This window comes from Lathamus discolor, chromosome 4 (assembly GCF_037157495.1).
Source record: "Lathamus discolor isolate bLatDis1 chromosome 4, bLatDis1.hap1, whole genome shotgun sequence".
Classification (NCBI taxonomy): Eukaryota; Metazoa; Chordata; class Aves; order Psittaciformes; family Psittacidae; genus Lathamus; species Lathamus discolor.
In genome coordinates this window covers 5,536,272-5,558,064 of record NC_088887.1, presented here as the reverse complement: position 1 = coordinate 5,558,064, position 21,793 = coordinate 5,536,272, and the positions used below count along the sequence as shown (strand labels likewise).

The 21,793-nt window shown below is 40.8% G+C and overlaps 1 protein-coding gene across 2 annotated transcripts in view; it reads right to left on the bottom strand.

Annotated features, from left to right (window-relative positions):
• Window positions 1–21,793, bottom strand: part of CRYBG3 (crystallin beta-gamma domain containing 3) — a 92,165-nt gene that overhangs the window by 50,362 nt on the left and 20,010 nt on the right. The window contains exon 3 of one of the 2 annotated variants that reach the window (XM_065676045.1): window positions 12,162–12,598. In XM_065676045.1, the coding sequence (XP_065532117.1) occupies window positions 12,162–12,598 (437 nt within the window). Of the gene's footprint in view, window positions 1–919; window positions 972–12,161; window positions 12,599–21,793 lie in introns of those variants that run through there. The other variant, XM_065676046.1, reaches the window with a different exon arrangement.

Genomic DNA, 21,793 nt, shown 5'->3' with positions numbered 1-21,793 from the left:
CTGTAACAAGGATCATCATTATCAGCACAAGAAAGACTAAATAGCCAGCAGGATAATAAAGGTTAACACAAACTGTAGATGATGTACAATACTCTTTTCCTCCATAGGTTAGCACAAACTCTGGACTGCACACCACAGTCTTCCTCCTTTTCCTGCTCTTCTTAAATATGGGTTTGTGTGACAAATGATACATATGCACTACCATTTACTGAAAAAGTCAACAACTTCAGAATGCTGACTTGTCTAGTAGAAGGCAAGTGATGGAGTGACAGAAATAAGCATACTTTTGTGAAGATGTTATACCCTAGTAAAGCAGGCCTATTCTTTAAAACTGGGGAAAACCCACCCCTGTTCTAATGTTTATTAAAATATTTAATTGAAACTTAAGATTTTTACCTAAGCTCTCAATATATTGTTAAAGAAAGGACGAGGATAAAAGGAAGTGGATAAAAGTATACAACAAGTGTGGATAAAAATATACAACAGGTGAAGCTTTCTAAACTACAAGATAGTAAGGAAAGAGAGTGAATGGAGATCAGGTAAAAATGAGGACTGCTTAAGTGCTGGAAGAAATACCAAAGTAAGAAATGTGACAAGGAATTGCTAGATCTAGACATTCATTAGTCATAAATTTAACAGCAAAAAAGGTGGATGCAAAAACTAACAAATTAAATCACCATGGAAAAACTGTGATCCTGATCCTTCATTGCTTTTTCTGTATAATACTAGGGATAAATTCAGAGCCTGTCACTTCCAATTTTCTGGAGGAGCAGTTTTTCTTCTCTTATAAAACTAACAGACATCACAAATACCTTCTTTCTAATGCTTCTCCTTTTCCCCCTTTCTTGTCAGTTAAAGAATTCTTACAAAAATCAGGCAGTGAAATATGAATGTGACTATCAGCTTTTCCATTCCTCACCTTAGGAGAAAGCAGACTCTTAGACTGTGCTTCAACTCCATCCTGCTGCAGCTTCCACCTAAGCTAAGAATAAACCCTTTCAGACTCTAATTCACTGTGCCCTGTGTCTGCTAACCTGGTGGCTGGAAGCAGCCATTCACCTGTCTGGGAAATTGCCATTCTCCTTTCAGAAGGGTCTCCTTAAAAAAAAAGTGTTAGCTAAGATTTTGATTTCTTATATAAAAGCATCGCAATAGGTAAGAAATATCTTAATGCCATTTTTAAAAGCTCTTTGCAGCTTACCACTGGTTCGCATTTACTGAGAAGTTAGTACAGCTCTCTAGTTGAGGATAAATAATTTAAGTGATGAATAGAACACAAATTCACTAAGGAAAACAGAACAGCAAATTAAATCAGTTTGTTTATTTGGGTATCATTGAGTAGCTGTAACTTCAAACATTATCTGTATGGATCTGGAGCATGTATTCTTTCAACACATACAGAAGAACATAAAAATGGAGTGGATGTTCCAATCTGAAATAGAATCTCTTTTTGGATAAGGCTTTAGAGGCCCAGATTCTCACTTCAATGTTATTTTGAAGAGAGAGCTTAGTACGATTTAAAATCACAAGTAAGCTCCCTGTTTGTGCAGTATTTGGACATGCAAAGAGTACAAGTGAACTAAAAGGGAAATTATTCATATTCATAAACATTCAGAGATATAAAGTCATTTATATGCATATTTAACATTGCTAGGTATATTCAGGATAATGCCATAATACACAAATATTGGAATTTAGATATTGTGAGAACATGAAAATTAAGTTTGTATTGAGGTTAAATTCATTGTAATCTCTGATGAAGACTTCAGCAGAATCTCAATATAGGGTATATTACCAAGGTATATTAAGTTACAAAGGAAACAGGAAAGTTGTGCATCAGCAGCATGTCTCCCAAGCCATTTCCACCAAAACCAAAGCATTATCTTGAATAAATGACTTGAAGACAGTGAACTTTTACTGCACATTTTTCATTTCATGGTTGGTATTTTGTCTGAGACTCAGAGGTAAGAATTCAGAATTTATCTATAAACATGCCATGAGAACTAGTGCTCCGGCAAAAACCTGGAAAATCTTCAGTTTGTCTCCCATACCCAACTTTGCCTTCGGATTTCTACCATGAACTCAGCAATTCTCAAATCCAAAGCATTCAGAAATGGATTGAAAAGTTAACTTTACAGAAGACTGTCTATACGGGGATGACAAGAAGAAGCCAGAAAGATGGGGAACTGTACCTACGTTGATCAGATCCCAACAAACCATTATACCATTTATTACACATGGTCATGTAAAACAAACATCCTCAGAATTTTCTTTTTGCCTGCGTGGCTCCCTTCATCATTTGTCCCAATTCTTTTTGCTGTCTTCTGAGGGAATTTTATGCTCAAATTGATCACTTTCAAGTCTGAGCACAACTGAAAGCAACCTGCCCTACGGAGCTCTGTGCACAAACCAAATCCTGACTAGCACTGGCTACAGCACCACTTCAGCTGCAGAACCCCATTCTGTAGCTGGCCTCTGCAAGTATCTCCTAACACACAGCTCTGCTTTCCTGCAGACTTGCTTCTACCAAGAGTTACTCAACAGATGCTACTTCGAAAAGGAACCAACCTTTTCTTCCACAGACATGGCAACTGACCTTTGATACCGAACTTGCTTCTTGCCAACAGATCTTTTAGTCCTAATGCATTTACTTTTAGAGCACATAGATGGACATTCAATTTGAACACAACAAGACATTTAAAAACACACATTCCTATGCAGCAGCAGCAATTCAGCCGTAAGCCTTATGAAATACATTTAGAAGAAGCCCATGTCACAAGATCTTTTGAAAGTGTCACTAGAAACTGATTTTATAGACATTTAAAGTAATTCATTTCTGATCAAATGAACATGTCAGTTCAGAACCTACCTTAAAAACCCTTTGCAAAGTTGTTTTTTTCAACTCATATGAGGATACAGTTGAAAGCCTGATTATACACAGAACCCACTGTGTATTCTGTCACATATTTCAAATACTGGGAGATTCCTTGTTTCCATTCTTCACAAGAAGCTATTCAATTCCCTATAAAGCCTTAATTCAGTTTCACAAAAGATAGTTTGACAGCAACAAGAGAGGATGTCAACATGAGTTACATTAAATTTGTCAAAAGTTGGTGCTTCTAGGGCTTTCTTCTATTTTTAAAGAGAAATAGAAAGTTCAAGGGGGGCTAACTCAAGAAGAGAGGAACATCTGACATGTCATATGGGAGACATCTTTAACAACTTGTCCAAAAAGTGGCATTAGTTAATAATATACACATAACAATCATTATAAAACAACCTTGTTGGTTCTGAAGCCCTGAAGCCAGAGGAAACCTACTACCTTGAATGCCTCATCTCAGTGTATCCATAAAGACTACACTGTAAGCATCTTTTTCAAGTGTATGTCATCAAGACGGAGATCCCACCAATCTTGGTATCATTTTGTACCATACAATAATGTGGAAAGCAGACATCTCTAGACCTACTTTCAAAAAGATGAAGGAAGATCATACAGCATGGTACAGCATTACATGGGTACAGCATCTCATACAGCATGGTACAGCACTACATGGGTACAGCATCTCAGATCCCCAGGCCATTTGCACAGCATCGCATTCACAATAGAAAGCCCTCAGAACCAGCATCACTGCTTAGCTCCAACCTCCCTAACTCAGGCTTACCAGTGCCCAAGACATGCAATAACCATTTTCCCCTCATACCTCACTTTCCCAGTGGTTTTCTCCCCAGCCTAAAAGTGTTCTGCTTTATCAAGCACATGTGTGACCATCTCCTCTAATCTCCCCTCGATGACCCCTCAGAAGCATCGCCAAGGAAAGACAGATCTGCAGGCTACAGGCTGAAAACCACTGATCTAAATCAGTCCGGCTCTTGTGGTTCCACTCTATCGCTCCCTGACTATTACAAAATCATGCTATTGTTTATTTTATTTTTTTCCCACTTAGCTTTTTGCCTACTGCATACTTAACTGACAACTGTCTTGAATTATTTAAGGTCCTTTGTCTGGAAAGAACTGTCTTAAAGCCACTCCGAAAAACCTTCTGATGGAATCCAACTTAGTCGGCCAGCTGGTTTCTACACACATTAGATCTTCATAAAAACCTAACTGAAAAGTTGCCATATACAACTTAGAGGAAAGAAAATGATTATTTTTTTAGCCAGAGGGGATAGCTTTGTGATTTAAATCTGAAATATTTCGTTGTCCTGGGACTTTACTATGTATATTTCAAAAGGTCAAAAGTTTGGTTGAACAAAGTGATTTGCACACAGTTGATTCTGGAGGAAATTTCAAAGCTAATGTTCCATATGCACAATTAAGAGTCAATGACAACTCTAATAAAAGCAAATGTAGTCTCTGTGTCCTTGGAAGAAATGCTTTTCCTTTCTTTTGCCCTTCATGGTGCTACTTCTTGATTATCTTCCAAGTCTGGAAAGCAATGCTACTTTCTGAGCCTCAAGGAACAATGCACAGAACAAGGCAGACCCAAAACACGCGCGAGACCATCACCAGCCTGGGATCACCACTGATGCTTCACTATCATCCTCCCCAGTGCCCAGCAGCAGCCAGCCTTTCTGCCCCATAGCTGTGGGAAGTATCCGTGCACAACTACCTTGCTCCCCTGCACCCCATGTAGTTCAGCCCTCCCTTCCCCTCTGTCATACTCAGATATTCAGGTCCTGAAATACTTGTGATCTGCCTCTTCAGTGCCTGTGCTGCCTCACACTGACATGCAAGGAGGGTTTATAAGACGCTTCAAATCCCAACGAAAAACAAATCACAGTCACAGGCTGGATGGCACAATGTTCCCTTGTGAAAGTTGGCCATGTCTTTGGGCATACAGTTGTAATACAGGCTGGGAAGGACCGTGGGATATTGTCACACTTTTCAATTCAACCCTTGTTCCAAGCCATACCAACCAGATCAGGGTGCTTAGGGTCTCATCCTACCACTTCCGAGCAACTCTGAGGACGGGCCTCTGGGACAGAAGCCCTGTGCACATGCCACAGGGTTTGACCACCCTCACGGCAAAACCACATTTCCCAATATCCCACATTCCTGCAGCCTCTCGTCCCACCTGCACATCTCTCAGGGGAGTCTGCCTCCATCTCCTCTAAGGCCTCCATAAGAGAACTGAGGCATGCAGTAAGGTCTCCCTTTAACCTTCTCAAGGGACTAAGCCACTACTCTTGACTTCTCCTCATATGTAATGAAGAATTAAAGCTAGGAAATCCCCCTAAAGGAAGCTTCAGACCCTCTCTCTGGCACCACTTGAAACCCCAGCAACAGTGACCACGAAGGAGGAGATGATCCTCATGAAGGATGACGATTAAACCCTTATGGACAAGTTAAAGGCCTAGGACATCTGAGCAACTACACTACAGGTAGCTCCTTAACTTCAAAAATCACACTGGAAAATGCTGTTTCTAAGAAACAATCACTATTAATTGAATACAGTGCACAGTTTAACAACCTTGTTAAAAAAAGTTCAGTGGAAAAATAACACCCAGTAAATTAATTTTCAGCTTAATTAGTTTAGCTTCATTTTGCATCATGCATCTGTTATGAATTACTTAAACTTGAACCTTTCAGCCTTCAGAAACACAGAAATCTTTGCCTCGGTGCCAACAAGAACTTTTCCATTGGCCAACATCCCAGTTCTGGACAGGTACCCTTCTCTAGCAGGCAGGCTTGGACCTGCGTTTCTCCTACAGCAGAGCCCTGTAATTCATCCACCCCACTGTTGGAATGGGTCGCTAAAATCTCAGCATAGCATCTTTCAGTTGACCCACACAGGCTTGGGCTCTCATCTAAATCTGAATGTCTACGAGCAGTATTAAAGGGTAGCTTGCTCAAATCAAGATATGCATAGAGATGTGCCTGGAAGAAAATATTTAAGAACAACAAAGCCCTCTTCTTTAGTGACCTAACGCTAAATCCATCCATGTGAGTTTGGGTAGTAACCCTGCAGTCACTGCTGGAAGCTTCCCTCCACAGCTCACCAAGAGAATAAGGGGCAAGATGATCCTGATGCTGTCCCAAGGACAGCCTTCTAAATCCATTTTGGGTCATATCAGGCTGTCCTAGAAGGGTAGAGCTATCCATATAGTTCATACCTCTCTGAAGTGGCAGCAGGTCACACTCAGCAATGACTCCCTGTCAACCCGAGCATCAGGAACTGAACAACACTGCACTTCCACAGTCTGTTTCTGAACGCAGGAAGCAGAGAGCTATTGGAAGATGGATTACTATGCCTCCCTTCTCCCTCACCATTTTCCCCAACCCAAGATGCATAGCCCTGCCTCCCACTCCTCCTTGTGCCGCTTCATGTGTCTGCGTGGCAAACTGCATCAGGAAATTATGACCAGAACTAACCAATCTATGTCCAAACAGGCATGCAGGGCACGTGCAGGCAGGACTACCTGGGGTCCACAGCTCTCCTGGTGTTCCCCAGGGCCATGACCAAGGCAACCTCTTACTACAAAGGGAAGCAGCTGTCTCCCCTGTTTCTAATGGGCTGTTTATTACTATATAACTATGCATACTTGCTTGTGCAATGTGAATCTTTATGCAGGTATTAGTATAATAGAAGTAATCAACACAGTGCTCATTTTCCTCTTACTGTCATCACCCAACAGATGCTTTCTAAGATGGATGGACACTGCTGTGCTGTTGTGTACACTTACGGTTTTAAATGTTCAGGTCCTGTATGTAAAATAGGATCTGGGAAGGCAATTGCAGAGGAGGACATAGCTCTGACCACAAGACAGATGTTATTTCAACAAAAGCAGCAGCGGCAGCTTCCCTGCTCTTCTGCATTATTCCTCAGGAATTACCTGGTGAGACCATTGCCTGGAAATAAGTGATTTATTTTCCGCTCATTTACTCTTGACTATCTGCCAAAGGCATCTGCAGGGAAAGATGAATGCTGCCACTACTGACTGAATCAAAACCGCAATACGCAATCCATCAGACAAACTAAAGGGGTACATAGCTTCTGTGTCACCACAAGCCTGCATCTGACCAGTAACAGGAGGGTGAATGACAACCTCCAAAACAGAAATGTTAACTAGAATTATGCAGACCTAAAGGATTTTATTAGACACATTTACAGCAGAGCAAAATAAAAGGTCAGGCGTTTTGACAGTACTAAGATGGGAAATATCATGCAATTATACGTACAGCAACAGGCTTACTACACTTAAATCAAAACAAAACAACCCCTCACAAAAAAATGACAATGTGGAACACAGGAGAACTATAAATGGTCAGAAGTTTGTCTCTCCTCACGGCTGTCTTTCTGTTTAATTTCCTGAATTAAATAGCTTGCAATGATCCCGCTTACCTATTATGAGGACAATGATTCTATTCTATGATTCTATGACTTGGCTCCTGGTAGGGTGCAGTGTAAAAGCACTCTGTTTGGAGCATTTGTTTTTGAAATCACCCCCTCACATCTTCTACTTGCAGTTAGAAAATCCTTGCACAGTTGCAGGGTTGGGAGTTCTCTCTCACTTCCAAGTCCACAAGGTTCATAACAGAAGGGAGAAGTCAGGCTTTCAACATCATTAAGGAGGAATGCAAAGGCTAAAACTGAACATGAACTTCTCATTTCTATAGTTAACCCTCTGCCACAGTGGCCTGTTATACTCAGAAGTTGCCATCTTACCCAAGAGATTTTTCTGTGCTTAGTACATACCTTACTTTGCACTTTTCCACTTACGACTTTTTAAGCATTACTTCAAAACTTCATCTTATATTTTACCAACGTCACCTCTTCACCATTAACCTTTTATAGAACACCACAAGCCCAATTGCTTGCTTCACTTCCCAGGAGCAAGAAATCTTCAACCACCCCAGACAAATGGAAGACTAACAGATGTAGTAACTCAAGACTTAGCCAACCCAACTCACAGCCATCTTCAGTGCTGCAATTATTATGTCCACAGTAGTTGTTGTCTAGAGACTTAGCCAAATTTATCACGGTTCTGCCCTCCGTGCTCTTTCTTTACCAATTTCCACTGTCTGGATTTAAGGAGCAGAAGCCCTTAAGGTACAATTACCTCTGAGCCAACCAGCCAGTGTGATGGAGCAATAATGTGACCTACACATTTTGTCCCTTACAAACACGTACTCCACAGACTGAGTTCATGAATTCCACTTATTTTGGCTCAAAGCCTGGAAACTTCAGCCTTTAGCAAATGCCAAACCTCCCACTGAGGGCAAAATTAACCTCAGCCTACAGGTCAGAGCAGTCTGATTTCCCTGTATTTTGCAAAGTTTTGCTTTAAGGTTAATGAAGTTGTCTGGGTAGAGGCATCTGCGATCAGTTGTTACGTATTATAGTTCTGAAAGTTGTTTCATTTTGGGTTAGGTTATGCAATCTAACAACAGTCCCTCTTTCACTTACTGTTGCAACCTCCTCCCTAACCACAGATAACCTCCGACTACATATTTGACAGTAGTTTAAATTAACCAATTAATTTAAATGTTCTTCATGGCAACGGCAACAGTTGTAAGATTAATAATGCAGTTGTCTTAAGGACTTGTAAAGATCTCAGCTTCCATTTGCTTTTACATTAAATGTTAAAATTGTAGTTTAACATAACAATCGGTAAAATCAATAGTACCTTTGAATTTACACAGATCACTAGCATGTCTCTTCTATCTTTTGGGATCCAGTCCTTAAGAGATCAGCAAAAGACCATATTCGTGTCATCCCTTCCTTTCATGGTATCCATGGACCTTCCTGTTCCTTTGTTTTACAGATTCCACACTCCGCTCCCTAACTATTTGCAAGGGTTTAGCACCCACTTCCAACTACTTCTTAGTCCTTTCTACAAAACTACCCAGCCAACTGTAAGCAATCGGGAGCACTTTTACAGTTTAACTCTGCTAAACGAATACCAGTTAGTTAATATTTAGTAAAGAAGCTCGCTAGCACTGAAGACAAAAACCTGTTCTACATCCTTTAAACTTTTAAAGGAAGAAACATGGCATAATTAAAGAAGAAACATTAAAAGAGAAGAACATGGCATAATCACTTCTGTAACAGGAAAAAAGTTATCCTCTATTCAAGTATTTAAAAAAGCAAACAGCACAAACCTCTGCTTCTGCACTGTCATTTCATCTCTCTTTACTAACTGCTTCAGAAACACAGTTCGCATTGTGTAGTCAGACAGAGAAAAAACACACATGAAAGTTACACTGAGATTAACTTGCTTGTATCCTCAGCCAGATAGGGCAGGATGTACACTGTACTTTTGAGCATGAGCCTAAAAGGAAAATGACTGGTTTACTGCTTGGCCAACTCACAACAGCTACAATGAAAACCCCACAAATTTTCTTCCATTTTAAAATAGGATTTTTCCACAGAAAACCTCTGTTCTGTATCTAGACCAACTTCCCCCTACCTCCAAGCCAGCCACACAGATTTTTGTAATGCTTGCCTGACTATAAGACAGGTCACCTGTGCTGAGACAAATCTACACCGATTTGTATAGGTCATCTAACAATATAAGACAATGTCAAAATATACTCAATATGAAAATGCCAGCTGCAACCTTGAAAAAAACCCAAAATAACTCAAAAATGCTTGCACAGAGCAAGAAGGTCACTTCAGTAAGTTAATACTCACACCTTCCAAAGTCTGTAAGCCAAACTTATTAACACGCACCGTTCCAAAGAAGAATTTACAAGAAGCAAATGAAAGCTGAGACCATATGACCCTCTAAGCTGCATGCAGTTTATCCAGCACCTTATCGGTTTCCTGATCAAGATCTCAAATGCAGCAGTATCAAATGAACAGAGCAGCAAAAAAATCCCAAAACATTCTGGCACTTCCACAGCTCCTATCCACAGGCCTGGAGGTATCAATAAAATGGGAAAGTCAGACAAAGCTCATGCATCCACTTTGAAAAGCCATCAGCAATCAGAGATTTTTTGCCTGGAAGCAAAGTGTGCATCAGCTCCTTATTGCCTCAGCTAGGGGACTGAAGATAAAAACCAAAAGGAGAAAGACTGACTTTCTAAGGGTTGACCATCACTGCCACCAATCCACTTACTGCGGGATCCAACTGCCATGTTTAGTTCATCACATACTGGGCCTCCAGTTGAATCTCCAAGATTCATATTTGTCTGAATACAGGAGAAATTCTAGGTAGGTTAGAGGAGCACAGCATATAAAAGGATTGACTTTGCTGGGAAAGAGTGTAAGGAAAAACACAAACTGCATAGAGAACAAACTACCACTGCAATGAATAATGCAATCAGTAACTGTGGATGGTAAGAGTGAGAAAAGGAGAAAATGTTGAAGAAAGTACAGCAGAAATAATGCTGAGATACAATGCATAAGAAACTACATGAAATGAGGTAAAAAGTGAAAAAGATCAATTCATGTCTACTGTCTTTTTTGACTAAGCATTCTGAGGCAAGAAAATACCAGTTTCCAGAGCACGCTACCAAAACAGCAAATAGCAGGCAAAAGACTGATGCAACAAGCCAGCCTGTCCAACAAGTTTGAAGAAACACAGTTTGTTCAGGAACTAGACTGGATAACACAACGCTCCCAGGCCTCTCCAGATAACAACTAAGAGAACAAGAAATTTTCTCCTGTATTAGTCAGTGAAGTGGTGGTGCTGGGCTGCCGCATGCACTCTGGAAACGGCTTCTGTCAGATGTGTGCTACTACGATAAGAATCTGCAATAAAACCCAGGCAACCACACATCACAGACCAAACCAGAGTACTCACGAGAACACAACCATTGCTATTATCAACTACAAACAGTACTGTACTTCGGTGGTGGAAACAGTCTTACTTGAAGAGGTATCACAACCCCTATCCATACCCTGATCAGCCATTACATTTATATTATAAAGGTGAACGACAAAATGCCTCAAACTGTTAGTGTACTGAATAATAAATAAGGTCAGAGGGCAGCAGACATCCCCAACATGAAAGTGAAATTGATTATGCAGATAGTTTTGGAATCTCTGACCTCCTACATGGAGATTAAACTCTTCACATGCCGCAAATAAACAGACTGAGCACGATCTGAATTAGCTTTAAAAGTTAAAGGGAAAAAGAAGTGCTTCTCAGTACACCCTCCCATCCTTCAACAGAAGCAGGAGCACTGTGATAGATGTAGTGGTTACCCCAAATCATTACTTTTGGGTTAAATTTATAATATCCTGTGGAGTATCACAAATCTGATTAAACATTACTTACAGATTCACTGCTTGTGAACAAGTCCATAATCTACACACCTACCAAAAGTGGACAGGTATCATACATGTACATACACACCTAACTCCAAACCTATGCTGTACTGGAGGAGTTCAGCACATATAGTCAAATATTCAACATACAGCTCACATATAGTCAAATACTCAACGTAACAGCTACAAATGGTTTTTAAATACTATTACCTATGTTTATGGCACAGTCAGAAAGACTTTTTTAATACATGGTGTGGACCACAGCCAATGTTTTCGCTTTTCTACTCTCAAACACACATTGGTGCCTTTGGCACCATTTTTTTTCTTTTAATCTTTTTTGGAAATATTACAGGAATGTTAAGGATCTTCCACATTTAAGCTAATTGAGTATTTTGTAGAACCTTTTTTGCATTACAAGGAAACCCCAAAGAACGGGGGGAACCAAAACACATACGCAAAAATCACCAAGTCAAATAACCCAGGCAAGTTAATTTAAAAATGAGGAAACCTTATTTGTAAAAGTAAAACCACTGAACTAGTTAGATACGAAGAGGACAAACATTCAAACCTTTTATTCAGCCCACAATACGGATGGAAATAAGCTCTTTATAGTTGGTTTGTTTTGGGTTTTTTAAAGTAGATCTACCATACCGAATGTATTCCTAACTTGACCCTCTCTTAACTGACAGATCTACACTGTTATCTATCCACACTCAGACTTCTAGAAAACAGGCTTTAAAGTTATAATATATAGAGTCTACTTTTCCTCATTTATTTAAGGTAGCTGCTACTAGAGCCTTGCACAAAGTTGAGCCAGGGACACTCCAACCATCTTTAGAAATGACAGTCATTCATTATATAGTCAGCAGAACTTAGTCAAGGTAGCTCTGTGCACACACACATGCACAAACATTAACATACTTAATATTAAATTATAAAACTTACTTTCGTCCATCTGCAGATCGTTTCCGGCCTCCTGGCAGATCCTGTGAGATATCTTTCCCAGTATTATTTAAGATGGCATCATCTTTATTTACAGAATCCTCTTTTATTCTAGCTGTAGAACAGATAGGCTCTTCAATTTTCGGGCTCTTTGCCTTCATGTCCTCCAGAAGGGTATTCGTGCTCTGTAAATCCTTTTCACATCTGTTGGGTTCATCTTGGAAGGCAGAAGGTTTAGACTCTACCAAAGAAGATCTTGTGGCAATATTAAATAAGCTCCCAAGAAAATGAAAGAAACCTTCTCGGGGTTGCCTGTCTTCATCTGCTGTTTTGATTCCAGGAATCAAACTGGGAAGGCTATTTGCCTTTTTCAGCTCCTCCTGGATTTCAGACTTGCTAAGTTCTTCAGTGGAATGGTTCTTCTCTTCATTTTGACGAACCTAAGATAAATACAAGAAGCACATAAAGATGATGTTTCCTGTAATTTTCCCACATTCCCAAATTCCTTAATTTTTTCTCCTATGCATTGTATTTCTTTCAGATCTGTTGTTCAAAGGTTCATTTTCAGAACAAAGCCCTGTACTCTCTTCTCTTTTTGTTCTAAAAAGGTCCTTATTCTACAAAAAGTCAAGAGGATGACACAGGCTAGAAGATTCATGAAGCAGCTGCTGTGGAAGTAAAATACAGAAGGACAGATGGAGAACAATTGCTTCAACTGGCAGGAAAATTGAGGGAGAAGGAACAAACTTTCACACTTCAGACTCTAATCTTCTCAAAAAGCACAGTTTCACAAACAAATCTGTATGTGCTTGTGAGATGAACAGTTTTCAGCTTGCAAATATATGCAAGAACATGACAGGAAAACACAAACATACCATAGCCTCAAACACAGGGTAACCTACACTCGCAAAAAAAACCACAAAACAAAACAGGGGAATCAAGGACAGAATTTGGATAAAACAAACTCAGCTCATGTGTATCGTGGTTTAAACAAAGTCAGCCATAAACCACAGAGCCCATCCACTCACTCCCCCCCTTCTTGCCCTCCCCCTACACCCGGAGGGACGGAGAGGAGAATCCAGAAGAATGCAACTCCCACGGGTTGAGATAAGAACAGCCCAGTAACACAGGTATAACACAGATCACTGCTGCTACCACCAATGATAATAATAATAAAGGAAATAACAAGAGGAAAGAATACAACACCTCAACACCAGCTGACCAATAACTCGCCCCACTCCCCCCAGCCAAGCACTGACCGATACCTCATCCAACCATGCAGTATCCCCAACCCTTACGGGTAACTCTCCGTTACATCCTGGGCATGACGTGCTGTGGTATGGAATACCTCTTTGGTCAGTTTGGGTCAGGTGTCCTGTCTCTGCTTCCTCCCAGCCTCCCCTCCTCCCTGGCAGAGCATGAGGCTCAGAAAGTCCTTGGTCAGACCAAACATTTGAGCAGCAACTAAAAACATCGGTGTTATCAGCACTCTTCCCAGGCCAAAAAATCAAACACATAGTGCTGCACTAGCTACTAAGAAGGAGAAAAATAACTGCTACTGCTGAACCCAGGACAATGTGCCAAAGATTAATCCTACCTGCTCACTGCCATGTTGCACCCTTTAGCCAGATTTTCTTCAGCTCCACAGACAATTAACTGCACAGCTTTATTTCCAAATCTATTTGTAGTCTCACACAGATCCACAGTCTACCACCCTCAAACCGCAGAGTTCCATACAGCCAAAACCCTACCCCACTACCCCCACACCCAGAACCTTCTGAAGTACCCATCAGCTCTGCCAGCTAACTGCAACTAATTAAGGCAGGGCTTCACCTCATTTAAATCACCTGCTAATTTCTTCCCACAACTCAGCTGAGCATCTACCTCAAGGGACAACACAAGCTCTGTTCCCCACCAGTTTACACCCTTGATTCTCTTCAGCTTCTCTTACAGATCCAAGAACCACTGCCCAAGCCCATCCAACTTCTGCCAACACCATCTGCCCCTAATGATGATGCAACTTCACTGGTAGGCTTCACAAACACCACATTTAACCATGTTTTCAGCTTCACAATTTACAAATGCTCTTTCCCTGGACTAAGATGTTCCGGGAAATACCTTCCCCCTAATCCTCATCCTTTTTGGTGGGTGCCATATGATATTGCTGCCTATTTTATCTCTCCAGTAAAATCTTTGTAATTTCAATCCCTGTTTCAACGCAGTTTATTAAAGCAGAACAAAGTTACCCCCGCTTTTCTTAAATCTGTTCTGCTCAGAAGGAGAACATGAAGTCCTATTCAAATTTTAGTTGTGTCAACAATATCTTTGGGTCAGAGTAATTGGTTTGAATTGGTAACACCTACCTATTTAATCTCAGCAGAATGCTACTATTTTCATTAGGTCACAAATCCTATTTCAACTTGATTTGTTAATACTCCATCCAGGATCATGTTAATGATGAAAAAAGGGTTTTAATGAACACACTATAATCCTTTAAAAACAGCAATTTCTTAAAAACTTGCAAGTTATACATAGTGATGCTGGAGCACTGCTTTTTAATCTTCAAGAAATAAGGTTTTCACCTTTTTAATACAAACAGCAGGTACAATTTCTTAATATTAAGTGATCAGATGTATGTGTTGAAAATGGAAGTGTTTATGTGAGAGTAGAAATTGAATGAATGGCACTAATTTTTCCTTAAGAAATCCATACAACCTGTTTTCTTCAGAGGCAAGACACTTAACCATATTAAACTTCTAAGTAAGCTTCCTAAAGCAGGCCGAGTCAAACTCTAGCCTTTTTTCATCCCACCTGTGACAAATCTCACCTGCTTCCCCACATGCTGCACTAATCATTAGTGGATGGGTCAGCAAAGGGATGTAGGCATGCCTGTAGTATTCAAGGATTTACTACTTTACAAGTCACCTCTACTCAAACCCACTCCAGAAATGAAAACAGTGCAGCTTACAGGCAGACCACACTGCAAGCTGGTATTTTCAGAATTAGGCAAACTATGCAAGTAACATGCAAACCTGGGATGAATCTCTGGAACAATTAACTTTATGTCATAGGAACTAAGTACTTTGCATGAGGAAATGCAAAACAGAAACAAGGGTTGCAGCACTTGCAGCACTGTGTACAGTCCTCATGTCCTCAACATAAGGACATGGAGCTGTTGGAGCAAGTCCAGAGGAGGCCACGAGGATGATCAGGGGCTGGAGCACCTCCCAGACAAAGACAGGCTGAGAAAGCTGGGGCTGTTCAGCCTGGAGAAGAGAAGCTACGTGGAGAACTCATTGCAGCTTCCAGTATCTGAAGGGGGCTTACAAGGATGCTGGAGAGGGACTCTTCATTAGGGACGGTAGTGACAGGTCAAGGGGTGATGGGTTCAAACTTAAACTGGGGAAGTTCTGGGTAGATATAAGGAAGAAGTTCTTTCCTGTGAGGGTGGTGAGGCGCTGGAACAGATTGCCCAAATAAGTCATAAATGCTCCATCCCTGGCAGTGTTCAAGGCCAGGTTGAACGGAGTCTTGGGTGACATGGTTTAGCATGGGGTGTCCCTGCCCATGACATGGGGATTGGAACTGGATGGTCTAAGGTCCTTTCCAACCCAAACCATTCTATGATTCTATGATTCATCTTCAAAGTTCTACTGTCACAGTTTCTTCTTTTACTTTAATACCTCAGCATTCTTCAATATCAGGTTTTGATACAACTTCTAGTGAGGGAGGGCAATTCTCCCTTGTTCTGTGATTGGCATCATTCAGTCAAATTTGTCAATTTAAAAGTATATCTCAGTGCAAGAAGTGCACACAAATCTCATTATTTTCTCTGCAGATAAAATCATTATATGCTATAAGCTTTTATATTAACTACTATGGTATCTATGAATTTAACAGCTAAATGCTGTTAATAATAGTTATAACAGTTAAATGCTATAAAAGAAAACATTAAAAACTTGACAAAGTTTAGCACCTTTTTGTTATTACTTGTTATTTTTTCTAAAGTAATTTGTATTCAGGAACTAACGTGGGGGCTTTTTTCCTACAGATAACCAAGACTTCAAATATGGCTACATCTCCACATGTGAAATGCTTCCCCTAGCAGCTCTGAGACTTAACGCTTGTAGAGCTTGTGCTTCTTATTTGTAAACATAATTCATGCCCTGCATGAAAAGCTGTTTTGTAGTCTCTGTTTCCAGAAACAGAAATCTATTTAGACTTTCCTTCCCCTTTAATCTTTCTTTCCTTACTTATCTTTTGGTAAATCAAAAGAACAGGAAGTTTTAAATGAAAGGGTCCTTCCCTACCTTTAACCATAAATAGTCTCTTGCATAAAAAAAGCCCTGGAGAACATTTACACTGTGCTAACTTGAAGATACATGCAGATATTAAGTCCCAACACAGAAACTATGCAAATCCTTCTTTCTTCCTTTCAATATAATCAATCCTACTCTCCATATACTCTCCCTCCTGCTTCACTTTGACTTTGGAATAAAAGACAGCATGAGCTATCGGTGCTTTAACATTTGCCCATAAAAGCTCAGTTGAAAGTCTGAACATTTGAACTGTTCGCGCTACAGATTCCTAAGTCTGCACTTTAAGCTAAAGCCAAATTCGAATTACTGAGACAAAAGCACACGAGCTGTAAAGCCAGTAAGCCTTTAGCACAGCACGAGCCTTCAGGCACCAGTGCCTGACATGCAGCAATGTGATGGCAATTCCACAAGGCAGTATCATGACAACTTTCACTTATTATTTCCCATGCCTTTCTCTGAGCTTGTTGCTAACAGAAACCCCTAGCAAATGCTCAAGAAAAAAAAGACAAGAGGGGGTATACACAAAGTAACCCTTTTGCTCTAAATCCCATCAGTTTTCAACAGTCAGGGCCTTTAGTTGACCTCAACAGAGCAACTGCATCTGTGCTGCAGTTAGGCTTAAGTACTTCGATATTCACAACACCAGTGACTCTTGTATTAGTTACACTTCATGTTATCAGTTAAGAAAATAAAACTTACAAAAGGAAAAGTCCTCTCCAATGTCAGAGCAGTATCAACAGCTTCTCAGGCTTACCATACAAACAGTTTCTGACTGAAAACCTACCTGCCACATCCCCTTTGAGATCTTTGCTGGTGCAAATACAAGTTTTCCTGCCATAGTGTTGTCTTTCTGCTCCTTTTGCATACAGACTGTCATCAGTCTTCCCCTTACCTCCCCGTTCCCACTCACCATGAGCTTTCCTGCTTGTGACATGTTTCATAAAGCTTTAATTAGCTTTTACTCTTTTAGCAGCTAGTTACTGAAAAGTCTCACTGGGCAAGCCCTGGGTAACCTTGCCTGACCTTCCAGCTGAGCCTGCTTTAAGCAGGAGGTTGGGCGACATGACATCCTGGGCTTCTTTCAACCTGAATTATCCTATGGTCCTGTGGCCTCACATGCAATGAGGCTGGTGTAGAAGGGAAGCTCAGCAGAGCATGAAACAAGATTATGACTTAAATCAGGTGACTGAAGACACTGCAGCAGTAACTGAAGCTGCATCTAGTGTGCAGTCAAGTTGTGTGGGCTCACCTTTCTGGAGCAACCGCTGCAGAGTGCCCGGCAGCCAGGACTCAGAAGACAAGCCCACGATGTCATGTCTCAAGCGTGACTCTCATGTGAGCTAATGTACTCAGTGGCAGACTGTTTTCCAGGCTGTAATACACTCCTGACTGTAGCATAGACATACGCCTAAAGGCTAACTGTACCTACGCAATCGGGGACAGGGCTTGCTACCAGTGTGCACCCCCCAAAGTGCAAAGAGCAGCTCCAGCACTGAAACAGCACCCTGAAAAGGGACTGCCTTGCCAGGTTTGCCTTGCCTCCTGTATTAGTTGAGAACAGTCACCCTGGTAGCTGGCATCTCTCAGCAGTCGGGTGGCAGAAGTTCAAATTGCCAGAGGTTCCCATTCAGCAGGAGTTATGTCTGTCTGCCAAGAATACAATCTCTTTTATTGCCCTAACAAGTGAATGAAATGAAAACATTAACAGCATTAAAACACAGATCTCTGTGAACAAAGAATTAGCTTCCAGCCACAACAGCCAGACATTTCGGATTGCACTCCCAGCAAACGAATGCTCATTATGAAGCAGAAACTCCAGACAGCCGCGTGGAGACCTCTCACAGACCACAGACCGCCTGTCCTGCGGCACTGGGAGCTGCTGACGGAGGACATTCTGTGTATTATGTGTGCATTTTAACCAGTGCATCCCACTTGTGGTTATGGGAGAACATGGCCAGCTATCAGGATTTTAGGGTTGTGTTTGATTTACCCCAGGGACCTTCAACAAAACCATTTAACCCCAACATCCCAATTGACTCATCCAAGAAATGGTCACAGCACTATTCCAAAATTTCTGTTTGCCAGCACGTAGAAACAGTTTAAAAGACTTTCAGACTGAAGTGTTGGGTGCACAAAGTAGCGTGTTTAGGCATTGCTACCTCTAATACTGTAAAATTAACCATATGCCTAGCCTTAGCTTTGACCTTTCAACATAGCTGAGATGGCTGCATTTCATTTAACAATTATGAGAATCTCATTCGTATGTTACAGTTTGTACATTTTGCATGCTAAACAAAATCCACAGCGAAATAGTTTTGAGTTGCTGGCAGACTAATATAGCCCCACAATGAGTCACTACTGATGCTCCTCAGCAGATTTCCCTTCTCTGGGAGACTAAAGCTCCTTTGGTGTAATCTCCCACTTGTTTGCAATGAGTGGGACGCAGTGAGCTTTGTTAACTCCACACATGAAATAGGCTTTCATTTTTTCAGCTACTGTTAGGAAAAGAAGTTAGGCGCTCTCAACCAGTGGTAGGCAATATATATAGGAAAATGGACCAGACATAGTGAGAGAGATTAGGAACAAGAAAACCGGCATGCTATTAAGAAAAACTCAGGAAAAGTACTACCAGACAGTGAAGTACATGATAAGCACAGACCACCTGAAAGTCCACTGTTGCTAGTGTTCATGAGAAAAATGGACTTGAAAACCACACGGTCAAAGTGGGGTTTTCCTATTTATGCCAGTAATTTGAGTGGTGATAGAGAGGATGCAACGGGGGTTCCACCACTGACAAAAACTGTTTAGTCTTGACTAAAAAAATACGTTTTAAATAATCAGAAAAAGATAAAAAAAAAAACCAAAAAACCAAAAACAAAACACCAAAGCTTAACTAAGACAGCGTTGGTGTTTTGGGGGGATTGCAGCTAATTGTGAGCTCTGTATCTCTACAAGTAACTGATGCTTTGAATCTCTGAATATTGTAGCTTTTTTATATTGTGGAGTTTTCCTTTCACATCCTCCTTTCTCTGCTTGTTTTGACATGAAAAATCAGGTCATGACCACCCCGGAAGATAAGAATAACTAGAGAACTAATGAAATCATGGCATCTTCATAACCAGGAGTAAAAGTTAAAGAACAGGAAGAGACTTTCAGTTAAACTTTGTAAGTTTTGCATTTTTTAAAAGAAGCCTATTTAAATTCCGTGACTATTTAACGTTTGGAAAGCCTCTGTTGAAAGTTCAGGAACAGGACTTGTTTATCCATTTGAATTCTTAAAACATCGAGGAGTCCTTAACATAGATTTGATTTGTGAGATGAGTAAAGAAAAGATGAAACATTGTCTGAAACAATAGCGTTCTCCTAAAATCCGAGAAGTATCAAGACTCATCTTCCCTGACAAGAAAACAAAACCCAAGGTGGCAAGGGTGAACACTTCAAATGGAAAGGTAAAGGAGGTACCTATCTGAAATAAAGTTTCTGCTAGGCCACCTTGGCAGGAAACTGTCAACTCAGTGAAAACCTCTACAATGACAAAGTGTAAAGGTAAAAACTCCACCCACACCATTTACAGTTACTGCAGAATTTCTCCCTTCTGAATTTTCTCCTGAGATTACTGCAAAGCTCTGATTAAAGACTAAGAATTGTAACCATTGCCTCATTACTCCTTTATCTAGTATGGAGTTGGAGAGAACAGAATTATTTGGCTTATTTCTGTTGTTTCCTCTAAATTCTCCAAGTATTACACTTCCCTTGCTTTTTAGAGAAAATGTTTTCACAGACACAAAATAATTTTCTTTTACTTGATGATTCCCTGATATTTGAAATTAAATAAAAAATAAAGGTGAAATTACTTAGATAACATATATATGAGATAAATACAACATAAAATAAAGGCAAGACAGTAGGCTTAATTATGAGCTCTAACTTCTTGTACAACTTTTAAGTATAAAGTCAGAATTGGGGCTATTTCCTGGAACAGGTAAGCTCATGAGACATTCAGCAAGTTCACAGGACATTTTTTCAAACTTACATGAATTCACACACTGAACGAAAAGTGAGGTGACAGAGAATTACAGCCAGGGATGGAGCACTCACAACTTCCCTGGGCAACCGATTCCAGTGCCTCACCACTCTAACAGTAAAGAATCTCTTCCTTATTCCCAGCCTAAACTTTCCCTGTTTAAGTTTTAACCCGTTACCCCTTGTCCTATCACTGCAGTCCCTAGTGAAAAGTTCCTCTCCAGCATCCTTGTAGGCCCCCTTCAGATACTGGAAGGCTGCTATGAGGTCCCCACACAGCCTTCTCTTCTCCAGGCTGAACAGCCCCAACTTCCTCAGCCTGTCTTCATACGGGAGGTGCTCCAGTGCCCTGATCATCCTCGTGGCCTCCTCTGGACTTGTTCCAACAGCTCCATGTCCTTTTTATGTTGAGGACACCAGAACTGCACACAATACTCCAGGTGAGGTCTCACGAGAGCAGAGTAGAGGGGCAGGAGCACCTGTGGCTGAGGAGGTCAGGTATTCTAAACTCCTGCTCAAAACAGCTACAGTTAGAGCAGGGCTTCTATTGCCAAGGATAACGATTCTGCAACTTCATTGTTCCAGCCTGTCCCAGTATCTGACCACTTGTATGGTAAGAGGGAAAAAGAAAAAAGGAAAAAAGTCCTTGTAAGCGACTGGCATTTCCCATGTTTCAACTTGCACCCGTTGCCTCCTGTCCTATTTGTTGCAACTCCAAAAAGAATCTGGCTCCATCTTATCACGTAATTGCAGCTCTTGCCATCAAATTTTAAACCCATGTCTATGGTTTAAATATAGCCATCTTTATGTTATCTTGAAAGCAGGGCTACAAAATAATATAATCTCCAAGTTCACAGCATACAGGAGTACTTGTCAGAGGACAATTAGCAAGAGGTTTAATTTGTAGTAAGGAAGCTTTAGATGGGATGTTAAAAAGACATTCTAATTATAAGGCTTATGAAATCAGTCGAACAGTTGTCTGGTGAAGTTGCAGAGATCTTGGAGATCTCCATCCCTCGAGGTCTTTGAGAACAAGTTAGACAAACTTCTGTCAGGTTATGACAGACACAGAGATCTCACCTTGGGGCACAGCAGTGGACTAGATAATCTCTGCAGTAATTTCTGCCCCTGTATTTCCTACGAAGGTTGAGACTGCCTCTGGGTAATCCAGGTGACTAGCACCCAAGCTTGAGCCTATGGCCCAAATTATAAAATATTTAATGCTACTGAAATACTGGTCTAAATTACACATTTGATGTATCACATTTGTACCTACTTTTGCAAACTTCTGCA